At 38.4% G+C, this 16,648-nt stretch overlaps 1 protein-coding gene across 2 annotated transcripts in view; it reads left to right on the top strand.

Annotated features, from left to right (window-relative positions):
* cdkl5 (cyclin dependent kinase like 5) overlaps positions 1-16,648 on the top strand; it is a 29,773-nt gene that overhangs the window by 11,290 nt on the left and 1,835 nt on the right. The window contains exons 4-17 of one of the 2 annotated variants that reach the window (XM_084396156.1): positions 2,512-2,557; positions 3,204-3,340; positions 3,465-3,585; positions 4,254-4,313; positions 5,494-5,584; positions 7,827-8,016; positions 8,819-8,899; positions 9,105-9,271; positions 9,525-10,626; positions 10,981-11,082; positions 11,805-11,910; positions 12,552-12,675; positions 13,295-13,400; positions 14,057-14,179. In XM_084396156.1, coding sequence (XP_084252282.1) covers positions 2,512-2,557; positions 3,204-3,340; positions 3,465-3,585; positions 4,254-4,313; positions 5,494-5,584; positions 7,827-8,016; positions 8,819-8,899; positions 9,105-9,271; positions 9,525-10,626; positions 10,981-11,082; positions 11,805-11,910; positions 12,552-12,675; positions 13,295-13,400; positions 14,057-14,179 — 2,556 coding nt within the window. The remainder of the gene's footprint in view (positions 1-2,511; positions 2,558-3,203; positions 3,341-3,464; positions 3,586-4,253; positions 4,314-5,493; positions 5,585-7,826; positions 8,017-8,818; positions 8,900-9,104; positions 9,272-9,524; positions 10,627-10,980; positions 11,083-11,804; positions 11,911-12,551; positions 12,676-13,294; positions 13,401-14,056; positions 14,180-16,648) is intronic. The other variant, XM_084396157.1, reaches the window with a different exon arrangement.

Consider the following 16,648-nt stretch of genomic DNA (forward strand, 5'->3'; position numbering starts at 1 on the left):
AATATCCCATTTTTGGAGCTTGATTAAATAAATGCTTTTTTATAGTGAGAAGGATGTTTTAAGCTAAGAAACTTTCAGGATATTTTAACGGTACAAAGACCATTTATGTGTAAAAAGAAAAGGCAAATTTGATTTTTCATGTCATGACTCCTTTAAACTAAAATTAAATATACATATAAAAAAAAAATATATATATATAAAGTAAACTAGTATATAAATAGAATATAAATAATATACTATTATATTGGATCCCCTTGACCTTTAATGCATGGACAAAACAATGAGACATTTTTTAAATTGTCTGTTTTACAGGATAAAGTAAGTTTGGTTTTGAATGACATGAGGGTGAGCAAATGGTGACAGAATTTTCATTTTTGGGTGAACTATCCCTTTAATTTGAGGAAGAAATGCTCAAGAGTTGATATAAATATGCCAGTATGTATTATAAATACATACATACTAAGTCCACCATGTTGGCTTTGAAATGTGTATTCTTTTTTTGTTTACCTTTACCGTTCCCTGGTTGCAACAGATATAATAATGAATGTACTCATTTAATGTGCAGCTTTTTGCATACTTTGTAGTATGGAAGTATGCATATTCAGACACAGGGCCATATTCTGCACAACAATCCTGCAGAACCGTTCATATGTTGATTTCAAAGAGACTTCCTGTTCAGTGTAAACCTGAAAACAAACCCCATATCGGAATATCGTGCCACTGCCAACAAAAAAATCCTTTTAATACCAAATGAAAACCTGACCGTGCAGCGTAATTAAAGCAGCCAGATCTTTCTGCAAGTAGCCCATGCAGGGGTCCGGCTTACTCAATATGGAAAAGCTAGTCCCTTATCCAGCCCCACATGCCTGCTGTGCCTCTTAATCATTTCTGATCATGAATCATATCTGTTCATGACAAGCTGTGCTTAAAGTGAAAATGACTTGCAGTTCCACTGCGGAGGAGAGTATGAGGAAGCCTTCGAGGCACTTGGTACCGACCGGAGGCGTCAGGTAGTGCTAGCGCCTGGATCCAGCCTTGTTGTGGGAGATTCAGTTGGGATTTTCTTTCAGTTTAATTGCAGCTGGTTCAAATGCAAGCCTCAGCGATGTTCTGAAATCTGCAGGGTTCGGGCATTTTATGGATTTCGTCCAAGAGTTGACAAACAGATTTTCTGAAAACAGAAAAATGTGCGTTGTTGTTGCTTGTTGACTTGTTAACCCTTATAAAAAGTACTGTGTCGGTACCGTGGTACAGTGATGTTATCAGATAGTAGTACTCTTATGTCTCTTATGCTCACCAAGTCTGCATTTATTTGATCAAAAATGACAGTAACATTGTGACGTAGTATTACAATTTTATAAACAAAAATATCTTACTGACCCCAAACATGTATGTATGGTATAATATTGTTTTCTTTTTTTTTATATGGTTCTCCATGGGAAATCCAAATATATCATAGTAGTACCATGGTAACAAAAAAACCACAGTACCTTTTGGTAAGTTCACGATTTATACGATGTATACGGCGGTACTGAGACTGAGAGATTACCATATTCATTTAAAATGGGATGTTACATGTTACTCCAAGGTACTTTAAAAAAATATTATAGTAGGGGCATGTTAAAAAAACAAACAAACATGGTTATACCATAATTCTGGATGAATACCATATTCATATGCCATGGTAATTACATGGTCTTAAGTACTTCAAAGAATACCATGGTAAAACCATGGTACTTTTTTGCAAGTAAATCTGTCAGCAATTATTGAACGTGTTTCTTGTATTGAACAACCTTTCTTTGACACTGTAACTATGCCAAGTACTTCTCTCAATTTAGATGTTTCCCTTTATATCAGACTTGGTAGCTGCCTTCAGTTATACTGCCTTTGAAATACACAGGCTACAGAAAACACAGACTCCAGAAGAATAATGATTTAATATCCATTTATCTGGGCACTATAGTCTATAATACTGGCTGGAATTTGTCCTGAGTGAGTGTTTACTGTGTAGAATTGTGATAAATGCATGGGCTTTAGCAGCTAGCGTGATCATAGCGCTAAGGCTTTCACTGTGAAGGGAGCTGTAGTGCAAATTGAGAGCTCTGAATGACAAAGATAGGCAAACGAGACTCTGTCCAACACCACAGATGACAGGGACTCTGTGTGACTGACAGTGGGTGAACATTTCTCCACCGCAAGGGCTGCTGAACACAAGGCTAAATATGCGCATGCAATACTTCCGCCTAATAATTAGACATCCTAATATGAAATTATATCTATTCTTTGAAAACATGCACATTGTTCCTTTTAGCGGAAGCATTGTCAGGGGCTTTGTCATGAAAAATACCCCTTTGTGGCTTATTTGATACAACCGGGAAGTGGTTCGTCTAAGGTTCAGTTCTTTTGTGCAGCTCTCAGCTGTTTGTTTTACATGTTAAGTCCATTAACAGCTTGCTAATAAAGCTTGTGTTTGAGAAGGCGCTCAAACTGATTTACATATCTGGTTTGCAGGAGACAAAAGAGCTTGTGGCCATTAAGAAGTTCAAGGACAGTGAAGGTAAAAGACTGCTACAACCAAATGCTTGCTTTTTCATCCATGTAATTTACTGGTTGGAAACCACAACACTGTATGGTTACCATGACACAAAGTATAATTGACATTATTTATCACAGACTCCAAGGGCTAGTTATTTGGTATATAAACGCTTTACACACTGATTGAAGTTTTCTATTTAAAATATTTAAATACCGTTTTTAAACCTGATTTCTGTGATTTGTAATAAATGTAATGGACAAATGTTATTTAAAAAAAAATTATTAAATTGGATTAAATTGTTTATTTTAGAAATATAACGACAGTTGTAACAGAGATGAATTGTTAAGCTGTCAAGGAAATGGCATGAGATTGTTTTCCCATCATGCTGTAGAAAGGATCCAAATGATGTCATCATTTTAAGGGGGGATGGAAACATTTGCTACTTTCATGCTAGGTTAATTTAACGATATATCTAACATATCTAGTTTTCACAACAAAGAGATTTGCAGCTCTTAAAAGGTAATGGCACACCAAAGTGTAGCCCATTTGTGAGAAGTGCCTTTTATAATGTCACCTTTCTTTGAGAGCTCTATAGCTCATTTGTTTTACTCTAGAAAACACAAGCCCCTTTCTCAATCTCATCTAACCCCCTTGTGTGTTCCCGCAGAGAATGAGGAAGTTAAAGAGACGACGTTACGAGAGCTCAAGATGCTCCGTACGCTGAAGCAAGACAACATCGTAGAACTGAAAGAGGCTTTTCGTCGAAGGGGGAAACTCTATCTAGTGTTTGAATATGTGGAGAAGGTCAGCTCAAAACAAGCTTTTTTTTTTTTTTACCTTCATTTGATTGGGTTGAATTGTAGTTCAAATGACGATGATGATGATGATGTGTTGTGTTTCAGATTGTGTTTTGCTATATATATTTCAGAATATGCTTGAGTTGTTGGAGGAATTGCCCAATGGTGCACTACCTGAAAAAGTACGAAGCTACATCTTACAGCTGATCAGAGCTATTCACTGGTGCCACAAGAATGAAATCGTTCACAGGGGTATGACAGTCTCTGTATTGTTTATAGATTTCTTAATTCATCTGATCTTAAAGGGATAGTTCACCCATAAATGAAAATTCTGTCATCATTTACTCACCCTCATGTCGTTCCAAACTCGTAAGACTTTCGTTCATCTTAGAAACTGATGATCTTTTTAATGAAATCTAAGAGCTTTCTGTCCCTCCACTTTGACGCTTCAAAAAGTTCATAAAGAGATCTTTAAACTAATCCATATGAATTGAGACACAATCGCTTTATATGATGAACAGATTGAATTTAGGGTTTTATTCACATTTGAACATTGAAGCGAACAGAATTTTCTTTTTTGGGTACTTTGTACCTTTTAAGAACATAAGAATGCATATATAGATAAATGAAATAGATTTTTTTTTTTATTTAAAGACCCCAAACCTTTGAACAGTTAGGTTATGGTTGTTGTTTTTTTTCTTCTTCATTGTTTGTATATGGGTCTTTTCTGTTATGAAGTACTCAATTTAATTAAGTATTTAAGGAAGTTGTTATTTAAAGATCATTAGGAAAAAGATGTGTGATGTCTTTATTTTGTCATTTTCAACATTTCTTATTTATTGCTAGTGTAATTTTTGTGTAGCCTTGAACACAAATTGAGCTCACTAAGAAAAATCCATCCTTTTTTATCTAACCTGCAGATATCAAGCCTGAAAATCTCCTCATCAGCTCCAATGATATCCTGAAGCTGTGTGATTTTGGTGAGCAGAGGCTTTCACTCGTCTGATTCAGGACCCGCCACCCCCATATTCACACTGATCTCTCGCTGAATGCTCGGTCTCCTTTCAAGGCGTCATGAGTCCTGCGGTGACGTCTGAAAAAAATAATTAAAAAAAGATCTGAAATGGGATTTAAGTCGAAGGGAACGAAACAGTTTTTGTCCAAATCACACAGTATGTAAAGGTTTGAGTGACAGCGCCTATTATCTGTAATGCAAATGTTAAGTTGATGTTTAGTCCTTCCAGATATATGATTTCATACTGAAATGAAAGATGAGTGAAATATCCACCCTCATCACACAAAAAGTTGTTGTTAGCAGTGTTGGGGAGTAACTCAAAGTTGCAGCTCTACTATCTTTTTCAATTTTCATTAGCATGACAGTCGTTAAACTGTTTTCATAACTATTTTTAAAAAGTGTAGTGCGACAAAACCCAACAGCACTATTTTTATTTTTCTTATTTTTTGTAGAAATAGACAAAATATAACTATTTTGAATAGATTTATATACAATAATATAACATTTAATCAATTGCTGCTTTTCATCATAGTTTGTTACTGTTTAAGTTCTTTTTTTGTTAGTTTTATGCCAGATAAATACTGATCTGGTTGGAAAAAACAATTATATCATCTTATCATTTACAATTATATAATCTTAATTTAAAACGCATACAAATATTTTTATGAATTATAAATTAAGATGATATAATTGTACAAATACACATTGAAATAACTACTGTATATAAACGAACAATATAGAAACGCATTGAATATAAATTTAATTATAAATTAATCATATATTTTATAATTACAATAACTTTGTTTAACCTCCTTAAATAACTTTGAACTTGCCCAATGTAACGTTGTGGCTGTCGTCTCAGTACCTGATAAATCACATATTGTACTTCCCAGCCTCCAGGTTCTGCTCCTGATGGAATGTATATATTATTCACTCAGGGTTAAATTTTGCCTCCACACTGAATGCCACGGAAATTGAGAATGACTCACTCCACAAGCTTCTCTCTAAGACTTTTATTTTTAGAGGGAAGAATATGGCAAGATTAATTAAGATCTCTGAATGTTGTGTGCGGTCTTGCTCATGCCAGATACCTTTTCGCTTTCCTCCTTCCCTATGTCTGTCTATCCGGGCTGGTCACTCCCTAGGCTTTGCCCGCAATCTCTCTGAAGGCAGCGATGCTAACTACACTGAGTATGTGGCGACTAGGTGGTACCGCTCACCTGAACTGCTCCTAGGGTAAGTCCTGATATACGTACCTCCTGCTCTATTTTTCAAGGTGATTTCTAGCGCGAGACATAATAACTGAAAAATGACCAAGAGGTATTTTCCTCTATAAAGCCAAAAGGCACGAAAAATCAAATCCCCCTCAGACACAAGCTCTAATATGCATCGAGGGCACATCCTTTTTAAATATTGATGATTTTATATATCCATTAGATGTGACATCAGGAGTGAGGTGCATGATTATTTGTCCTTGTCTCCATTGAAGTGTTATTTTCTAGTGTGTGCCACTAGACTAGATGAATGCAGTGGAACATTTTTTTAAACTCTCACCATTTAAATTCCACCCACACAAATATTCTCTCCCTCCCTCTTGCTGTGTGTTAGTGCAAAGATTTGTGTCTCAGTGTTATGTCTATCTATCTGCCTCTGTCTCTGCATGCATCTCTCCTCATCCCTCTTTCGTTATTAAGGGTGCCATTGTTCAAACTTAGAGTTAGAGATTTGAACAAAACCTTAACCCTTAAGCATGACACTTTGGTGTGTAAATCGACCCTGTCCCGTTTGTGCTATAGACATGAATGTGCTGCTTTGAAAAGTATTGCTATAACTTTTCTAAGCTATCAGATTTGTGATTTGTGCACTTCAGATGATAAAACGGGTGAAAAAAAGCCTTTGACCCGTTCACACGTTAGTTTTAAAAATGATCTTTAAAGGGGTCATATTATGCTTTTCCACTTTTTCAACTTTAGTTAGTCTGAAATGTTGCTGTTTGAGCATAAACAAGATCTGCAAGGTTACAAAGCTCAAAGTCTACTCCAAAGGGAGATGTTTTATTTAACAGAATCCACTTTTCAAGAACTACAACGAACGACTGGTTTGGACTACGGTCACAATGGTACTCATTTAAATAATCCGTGCCTATGGAATAAGCAAAAAAGAGGACGAGGCATGGATGAGCTGCATTAGAGAAGACAGTGTTGTGCTATGTCAAAGAGACGCTGTTTTTTCCACAACATTTCCAAAACTCATTTGTTTGACCTACCTGAGGCTGAGGAACTTAGGGTGAACTTATTTTAACACTGTTCCTGAACTTTATAACCTGAACGCTTATCTGTGCCCTGCACATTTCATGGAGAACAGCTTGTTTTCGCTTTTGTAAGACGTTTCACCGCTCCTTAGGAAAATTAACCCTGGTTTTGTGATCAATTACTGTTTGTATTACCTTAGTTTTCCGACAAATATCACAATTAAATGGTGGATAACATCGTATCTATTATGTATAAGAAAATTACATGCTGTAAATAAAATATGTGAAAAATTATGCTTTTTTTTATTAATCAAGCATGAAAACATATTCTAGTACACCCTGAAAACAAAATCAAGACTTTGTGAAAGGGCATAATAGGACCCCTTTAAGGTTATCGTTATCTGTTTAGTAGCCATGGTATTTTCACTTAAGAAACAGAACTTTTTCAAATCTTAAGTCAAGAATTATTTTTACATTTCTGTAATACATGCACCTGCTGAGAACAATTATAGTGACTTGGTGTGGGCTCTTTTGTCTTGGACCAGTAAGCAGTCATACAGGACAATCTCTAGCAAACTATCAGAACTCCTTAGCAAGCACAAAGCAACATTCTGAAAAAAATACTCTTGGAACATCATAGCAACCGCATAGCAACACCCTAGAAACCACCCAGAACACCCCAACAATGACCTAGAAACCACTCTTAGCAACCACAAAACAACATGCTAAAAACCAAATAGCAAACCACCCAGAACACCTTAGCAAACCCCTATTAACAACCCTGAACACCCAATAGAAACCACCCAGAGAACATTAGAAACCGCCTAGCAACACCCTAGAAATGACCTTGAACACCTTAGCAACACCCTAGAAACCACCCAAGCAACATCCTCAAAAAACACTCTGAACATCTTAGCAACCACAAAGCATCGTGCTAAAAAAACCTCTGAATGCCATAACAACTGCATAGCAACACCCTGGCAACCTCCTTCATCACCCTAGCCTTGAGATGGCAGCTTTTCTAGGGGGAAGCAACGAACATTTTCTTCAGAAAACTTTTTTTGTCTTGCATCTTTCAATGAAAGACAAAAACAATCAAACTATTTTACTAAAAACAGCTTGAATAGTTAAACTACATATGTTTCAAATAGAAATTATCGATAAGGATGTGGAAAACTCAACTGAAGGTCAATACTTGACTTATATTTGTCTTCTTGGCTCTCGCAGAGCTCCATATGGGAAGGCGGTGGACATGTGGTCGGTGGGGTGTATTTTGGGAGAACTGAGTGATGGGCAGCCCCTGTTTCCTGGCGAGAGTGAAATCGACCAGCTCTTCACCATTCAAAAGGTGTTGGGCCCTTTACCACCAGAGCAGATGAAGCTGTTCTACAACAACCCTCGTTTCGCCGGACTAAGAGTAAGGACCTGTCTTCTGATTCACTCCTCTGTCCTGTTCTGTGCTTTCCTCTCCTCTCCTCGCCTCTTCTCTCCTCTCCTTTCCTATGGCACGGATCCCAGTATTCTGAATAAGTGGCTGCCTATGACTCATGTATCGCTATGTGCCAGTGTGAAGCACAACTGGCTTTGCCTTGACAGGGCTGATCACAGTACATAATATTCACACACATGCACATAGATTCACACACACACACAGTACATAGCCTCAAAAAATATTTGGACACTCAAGTCACATTTTAAATGTTTTGTAACCATAGGTGGCATCTGCTAATGAATGATGCTAGACCTTATCTTTTCTTAGCCATATTTTCAATTAATTTTCACCCTGTATGGATTTAATTTGCAGTAATGAGTGGTTGACTATATGTTAAATAAATAGAAAGTTTACATTGTTTTAGTGTTCATTTATTTAGTTAGTCATTTTAATGCTTCAACTTAAATTTATTTCATCTAGTTTTTCAAGACAACATTTCTCATTTTTGTTTAGTTAAAATTTTGAATGTAATATTTCTTATTTTATTTTATTTCAGCTAGCAAAAAATTTTTTAAATAGTTTTTGTTTTAATTAATGATAATAACCCTGTTGCAGTGGATAACAGTCAAACATACAGTTTAGTGTCAATTGTACACAAATATTTCACTGCTTAATGCAATTAACCAAAGTATCTCATATTTGTAATGGAAAATGCAATTCTTCTGCCCTATTCTTTAGTCCTCCCTCTGTCTGTATTTAACTATGTAAGTATGTGTTTTTGTGACAGTTTCCTTCTGTAAGTCATCCTCAGACGCTTGATCGAAGGTACCTGGGTATCATCAACGGACTCATGTTGGATTTAATGAAGGTAAAGCAGCCTGCAACACTCATCAGAGAACATTTTTCCTTTCGAATCCCAACAGTTGATATATTTGGTGTTGATTTATTTTAAAATTAACTGCAGGTGTCATATTACCCCCAAGTGCAAAGTGTTATTATTAAAGACTGAATTTGAATGAGTTTAATTGTTCAACAGTGGCATGACTCTCCTCTTTTTCTTTTCACTGTATCAGAACCTGCTGTGCCTGAACCCCACCGAACGTTTTCTGACAGAACAGTGTCTGAACCACCCAGTGTTTCAGGGTCTGAGAGGGCCGGAGCGGCCAGCTGCCCCATCGCCCACCCCACCTCGCTCCTCGAAGAGAAAACCGTACCACGGAGACAACACCATACCCAGCCGGTCAGTAATTGCTACTTCTATACACTAGGTTAAAGGTGAGATTTCTGTGCAACTAGTGGCAGCAAATGCAATTGTCAAAATGAGGATTGTTTCCCAAGTAAGAAAGTAAGTAGGGACGAGATAGACAGAAAGACCTACCACCCAATGGTACTGAACTCCTTCATTACCATTTAAAAAATCACCCCAGGATGCATATCTTGATTTTGGCTGAAAGAATGTCCAGAATATAAACATTTCATGTTTATCCATATAGGAGCCACGGCAGTAAGAGTTCAGGTCACCGGCGAGCTAACAGCAAGGACTGCTCGTCTCTACCGCGCCATGAGGACCTCCACCGGAGCAACGAAAGCTTCCTGAACGGCAGCAACATGCCAACCTCATCCACCCTTAGTCCCACGCTACATCCCAAGAGCTACCAGGTCCAGACCCTGAGCCGCTCCGCCTCTAGCAGCAAAGATCTGGCCAACAACAACCTTCCGCACCTCCTCAGCCCCAAAGACTCGAAGGGAAAGACCGAGTTTGATTTCAACCTGGGGCCTAAAGTTGGAGGTTCCACTGTGGGAGCGGATACCTCTACGGGCAAGTACCTCAAGTCGTCCAAAACAGGCCGCCACTCATCCTTCCTGGAAGGGAAGACCAGCACGCTGCAGTCTGGGGACAAGCACAGTCGCCATAACTACATGGAATCTTCGCACGGGTCCATGCCTTCCACATCCTCCTCCAAAAGCTCCTCGTCCTTCCTCAGCCTGTCCAAGAGTCATGGGGCGCTGAATGACGCCAAGTCCGTGAGCAATCTTGCAGAGACACGACTCCACCTGGACGATCCCATGGTGGGATCGGGCTCAGGCTCCCGTTACTTCCCGTCCAGCTGTCTAGATCTTAATGCGGCTCCCGGCAGCCCCAGGGGTGAAAGGCACGCTGGGGCGGAGCGGCAAGGCCACAGCCCCAGCGGCCGAGGGAACATGCGTCTAGAAGGGGGCACTCTAGACTCGCGGCGTTCTTCAGGACGGAAAAAGACACCGGATGAACCGAAGGCTTCTGACACTCTGGACCCAAGCAGGGCCGCAGGAGCAGGGGGCCATGCTCACAATCTGCCCTCCCCACATGAATCCTATCCTTACGGTCTCGGTTACACCAGCCCGTTCTCCTCGCAGCAGCGACCTCATCGCCACTCCATGTACGTGCGGAGAGAGCGACACCGGCCGCACGGCCAGGAGACGAATTTGGTGGTTGGGCAGGGAGTGCCAACTCGTGCCAGCAGCCTACAGCTCCTCTCGCCGCAGCTCCAGCATCGCACACTCCCACGCCACAACACCAGTTCCTCCCGAGAAGAACTCACGCAAGATCTGAGCAGGGTCAGTGACCTGCTCTCGTTTTATCTCCGTGTCCTGTGGTGTATTAGGCGTTGATCTCGCTAAAATGCTAATCTCTGTGGGTTCCTGTGATCAGCATTTGAGGATACTCTCTTATCTATGTGTCCATCTTTGTCTGAATATTACTTATTCACAAATTTTCTCTACCTTGTTCGGCGGAATAATTTCAGGAGATTCGATTGTGATGTGTTTGCGTGTGTGGATGTGATCTTATTTAAGATGCGTATCTGCTGCATCCTGCATTCATGCATTTTGTTTCATTCTATCTGATTATTACATGCACACTCCCAGTGTCTCCCAGTGTCTGCTTATTTTGCTGTGTGTTTATGTCTGCAGAATGACCAGTCTCCCAAAGAGAAGCCTCATTCTCGCCCCCCGATTAAAGATTCTACGAGGGACAACACAGCTACCTTCCACTCACAACGCCCAAAAAACGAGGTCCGAGGTCTCAACAGGACCCTCAGAACGCGTCCATTCACACACTCACAAGTTGCTATTGTTTATCATGCCTCGGCTTATCTTTGTTTTTTGTTTTTTTTAATGCGTTGATCATAAAAGCAAATCACATTTAGCTTTCAGACCATTTATATGGATGTTTTGTAAATGTTCATGTCACTACATTAACTGCTAGCTTATGTCTTAAGCATTAAATATCTAGGTTCTCAACTAAAGGGACAGTTCACACAAAAAAAATATTTTGTCATTAATTACGCACCATCATGTTGTTCTAAATTTGACTTTCTTTTTTCTGTGAATTAAATTTTCAGGACTATACTCTTTCCATGCAATTACATTGTAGGGACTGAAGCTTTCAAGCTTCAGAAAGGACACTAAATAAAAAAAAAAGTGCCATATTTACGGCACATTTTCTATGCCTTACAATAGTGGAATAAACTGAAATTCCAAAGTCAAAAGTCTTTGCTTCTGTGTTCCATCGGAGAAAGAAAGTCACATGGGTTTAGAATGATATGAAGGTGAGTAAATGATGACAGAAATTTCATTTTTGGGTGAACTATCCATTTAACCTGTTTCTTCTCTTCCTTAATCATTCCTTTTTCCCCCAAGCAAATATTCAGTTACAGTTAAACAGTATGCACAGAAAGTTGTAGAAACTACAGTCCCGTACTGTCCTGTAGTGTGACCATCCTCTTGTAACTCAGGCTGGGATGTACCATGACACTCATATGGAGGATGGAACCTCGTCCAAGGAGAACAGAATCATCTACAGTGACTCGATGCCTCGCAGAGTGGGAAGCTTTTACAGAGGTAACCTAAAAATGTACTCTGTGACAAACATGATGCTAAAGTTTTAATCTGTGAACTTTAGTATCCCATGCATGACAACTCTTCCCTGTTGAAAAGCATATGTTGGGGGTTTGGGATGGGATTCTGGTGTGCTGGTTTGTTCCAAACTAAAAAAAAAAAAACAGTCATATTTGTATGTGCACTATTGTTTAAAGATTTGTGGTCAGTACGTTTAAAAAAAAAAGCAGACTCTTATGCTTACTGAGACAGAATTTATTTGATCAAAATATATTAAATTAGTAATATTATTACTATTTAAAATGGCTTAATTTATGTTTTTGTATATTTTAAAATGTAATTTTTCCTGTGATGGCAAACCTGAATTTTTATCATCATTACTCCAGTCTTCATTGTCACATGATCCTTCAGAAATCATTCTAATATGATGATTTGGTGCTCAAGAAACATGTCTTATATCATCAATGTTGAAAACAATTGTGCTGCTTAATACTTTTGTGGAAACCGTCATACTTCTTCTTTTCTTTTCTTTTTTCAAAAGAAAAAAATCGTACTGACCCCAAACTTTTTGAATGGGTTGGGTATGTATGTATTTATTTATTAGGGGTAATAATGAGTTAAGCTTGTTCTGTCCTTTTGCACAGTCCCCTCTCCTCGACCTGACAACTCATTCCATGAAAACGCTGGGCAGAGCAGAGTGCCAGCGGTGGCGGCAGAAAGCACAGCCATGACAAACCACCCTAAACGTCAGACCAATTTCGACCCCTGGTGAGCACACACGCGTGTTGAGGGCAGCACAACCTCGATCTGGACAAATAAATCATTCTGTGTACATATACATTCACTGTGAGATGAAATGCTTTGATAAGCTGGAAGTGACAGCATGAAATATTTGGCTTCAAATGAAAAACTAGAAAATCAAGGTAAAAATAAGTAGTGTTAACGGTTTTGAGATGTCTGGCAACAGTGAGTGCAAAAAATAATAAAGCATGACATTTGCATTCTCTCTCAATTCAACAAACCTGGTTATAGGCAGAAATGCATTATTCTTTCTTTTTTTTTGCTTTCATAATCCAGTTCTCAGATAATATGGCTGTTTATTTCTTATGTAATAGGGTGAATCTTAAATAAAGACATCAAAAACATGCCTGTTCTATTTCACCAACATTAACCAAAAAAAAGCTGGGGGGAACAAACGGATTTTTTTTTTTTTACTGATTTTTTTTATGTCTGGATTTTCATTGCTGTATTACAATGACATTATTTTTATTTGAAAATGTAGACCGAAAATGTGCTATTTTAGTTTTATTTTGTTTAGTTTTGTTTTGAAATATGACCCAGATCTCTCTGTTTAATGATTACAACTTTTTAATGATTTCATGTCTAGGAATAATTCAGAGGCCATGGTCATGAACCCACCAGAGGTCCCTAAACAAAAAGAAAAACAAGGTTTCTTTCGCGCCATGAAGAAGAAAAAGAAGAAGACACAGCCGGTAAGAATGTCCTATTCATTCATTTACTTATTACGTTTCTCTTTTTCAACTGTCAGAAACGGTATCAAGTGCAGTAAGGAGATAGTAATGCTTTAGCCAGGAGACCTTTTCTGTGTGTGTACTTTTTATTATTATTTCACATGTATGTATACGTGTTGCTTAGCTGCTGTGTTTGTGTATGTATGTCTGCTAGTCATTGAACTTATTGAATGTATTTAAACACGAGGTAGTAGCCTAGGATAGAGGAAAACTGTCTCTTTTTATATATTAATTTGATAGACGAGCTTTCCCCTATTAGTGTTCATTCAGTCATCTCAATCAGCATGTAGGTGACCAGTGCGAAAAGGAAAGTGAAGTGACGCATCGTCCCAAAAAGGAGGCCGTCCACTTGTTTAATTGTCCAATTAATGTCCGACAGAATCCAACAGAGACTCAGTTCAGTTCAGTTCAGTGCCTTCAGTAGTATTTCCCCATAATAGCCATATGGAGACCATTACAGACCCGAGCAGCATGTGTGTGGCAGAATCTGCCTCTACTGTGCTCTGTCCACAAATATTGAGCCAGAGGACCGTATGTTCATCTGCTGTATTCAACAACAAAAGATGTTTGGTGTTAATAGAATGAGCCACTGGGGTTTTGTGCGTCTTATATTGCAGACGGACGGCAACGCGGGAAGGAACCCGAGCATCAAGAAAAGCCTTTTCCCCCTCTTTAACTCAAAGAATAGCTTAAAGCATAACTCTTCTGTCAAAGTGCTCCCTGTTGTCCCGCAGCCCATGGTATTGCTCGCATAAAACCGCGCCGCTCTACCAAATAAACACATCTCCATTGCATGTCTTGCTAAATGTATAGGTGTTCTACAACTCCAAATACAGAAGAGTTGGGACATTTTGTAAAATGCAATAAAAGCAAGAATCTGTGATGTGTTAATTCTCTTTAACCTTTATATAACTGACAAAAGTGCAAAGAAAAGTTTTCACCTCACTGACCAAACGTATGTTGATTTTGATGGCTGCAACACACTCCAAAAAAGTTGGGACAGAGGCATGTTTACCACTGTGTCACATCACCTTTCCTTTTGATTACACTTTTTAAATGTTAGGGAAATGATTGTTGAAGTTTTGCAAGTGGATGTTTTGCTCAATCTCACCTGATTCTCTGATTCTCCTCTTCATGATGGGCCATACACTTTCAATAAGAGATAGATCTGGACTGCAGGCATTCAGACAAGCACATCCCTTCTACGGTGTAGAGTGTATAGAAAGCACCCTGTTGAAGCACGTGCAGCATGAGACCTGGCATTGTCTTGCTTCCCAGGAAAGATGTCATCTTGATGGCAGTATATGTCTGTACAATCCCAATATATGCTTCCACTTCAGTGATACACACACATTCAAGTCACCCATACAATTTGCATTGATGCACCCTCATTCCATGACAGATGTTTGCTTTTCCACCTGTCGCTGATGGTGTCTTTTGTCTTTGGGACCAAGAACTCAATGTCTGTTTTTCCCCAAAACAAGCTGAAATGTGGACTCATCTGACCACAGCACACATTTCCACTGTTTTGGATCATCTGAGATGAGCTCAGGCCTGCGTAGAACTGATGTATAGCTTTCTCCTTGCGTAACAGAGATTCAAGTGGGATTCCTTGATGCAGCGGCAGACTGTGTTAAGTGACAACGGTTTTCCAAAGGACTCCTGAGCACATGTGGCTGTATTTAAATCAATAGCATGACGGTTTCTCATGAAATTCCATCTGAGGGCTCAAAGGTCACATACATTCAACAGAGGTTTCCTACCTTGCCCTACATGTACTGAGATTTCTCTGGATTCCTTGAATCTTTTCACAATAATATGTATGGTAGAAGATGAAAGACTTAAATTCTTTGCAATCGTGCATCGATGTGATTTGTGAATTTTTTGACAATTCTCCCATATCTGGCACAAAGTGGTGAGCCATGACCCATCTTTGATTGACTGATATGCTCCTTATACACTCAATCACTATACATACCCTCACATATTACCAGTTCACCTACTTATTGTGGGCTGTTTCAAAAGAGTTTAACTTGGATATTCTATAAGCTTTTTACTTTTATTTTGCATCTGTCCCAACTTTTTTGGAGTGATTTGCAACCATCAAAATCAAAATAAGTGTATTTTGTAAATATAAACCTAAGTTGGTCAGTAGAAACTTTGAATAAAGGTTAAATAGATTTAACAGAATCACGGATTCTTGATTTTATTGCATTTAACAAAATGTCCCAACTTTTCTGGATTTGGGGTTGTATGACTGGATGTCTTTTTGTCATTTTTATTTGGTTATTTTTAGATTATTATTATTATTTATTTTTTAACAAGTAAAACATCAGGTCCAGATCTATGTTAATGTGTATAATCGAAAATTGTGGGTGTATCTAAGGCTGCAATTTTACATTTTAATCAAACATTTAAACATTTTAAATGCATCAAATTACATAACTTTTTTTCAAATAGTCATTTTATCAAATGAATTGCATATATTTAATTTGCAGAGAAATATAGTATTAATATATTAGTGTTTGTTGAGGGGAAAAAGCCCCGTTTATTGTGGCAGATGAGTGAATCAAAGAAACTCACAAAATATAATTTGTTCTTTTGTGTTATTTTTACATGATTCATTGTGCTAATGTGTAAATTAATATATCCAATTTTAAAGCCTAAATAAGCCTAATTCATCTTTGCACACACCACACGCATTTAATTTATGGGCTCAATAGCTGGCGGCACAGAAAAACCCATACTTTAATATACCGTGTTGTCTTATGAATCATTGATAATGAATTTCAAACCACATTAGCTCAAGATCATAATTTTTTTAGAGATGTTGACGTAACAGATCTGGTGCTGTGTGTTTTACACACCAAACTTCATTGTTTAGGTTACTGCTAACATCGCAAAAGCATCAGCATGTGTTCTTCTGTTAGATGCATGTCAGATTCCTTGACCGTCTTTAGCAGCGCCTGCTCAAAGAGGATGCACGTTTTCTCATCTGCCATTCTCCCAACCTGGGAGAGAGCAGGAGAAGTGGTCTTCAAACAAACAAACTGTCTTCTGTACACTCACACTTGCACATTTTGGAACAAAAGGTCAGAAAACTGGGCACGTCCTGAAACACTCAGCTCTTTTTCGATCTTCAATAATCCAGAAACAGCTGGTCATTGGAATGATATCCTTAAATGATTTCAATCATATACAAATGGAGG

Source organism: Rutilus rutilus (genome assembly GCF_951802725.1).
Source record: "Rutilus rutilus genome assembly, chromosome: 22".
Classification (NCBI taxonomy): domain Eukaryota; kingdom Metazoa; phylum Chordata; class Actinopteri; order Cypriniformes; family Leuciscidae; genus Rutilus; species Rutilus rutilus.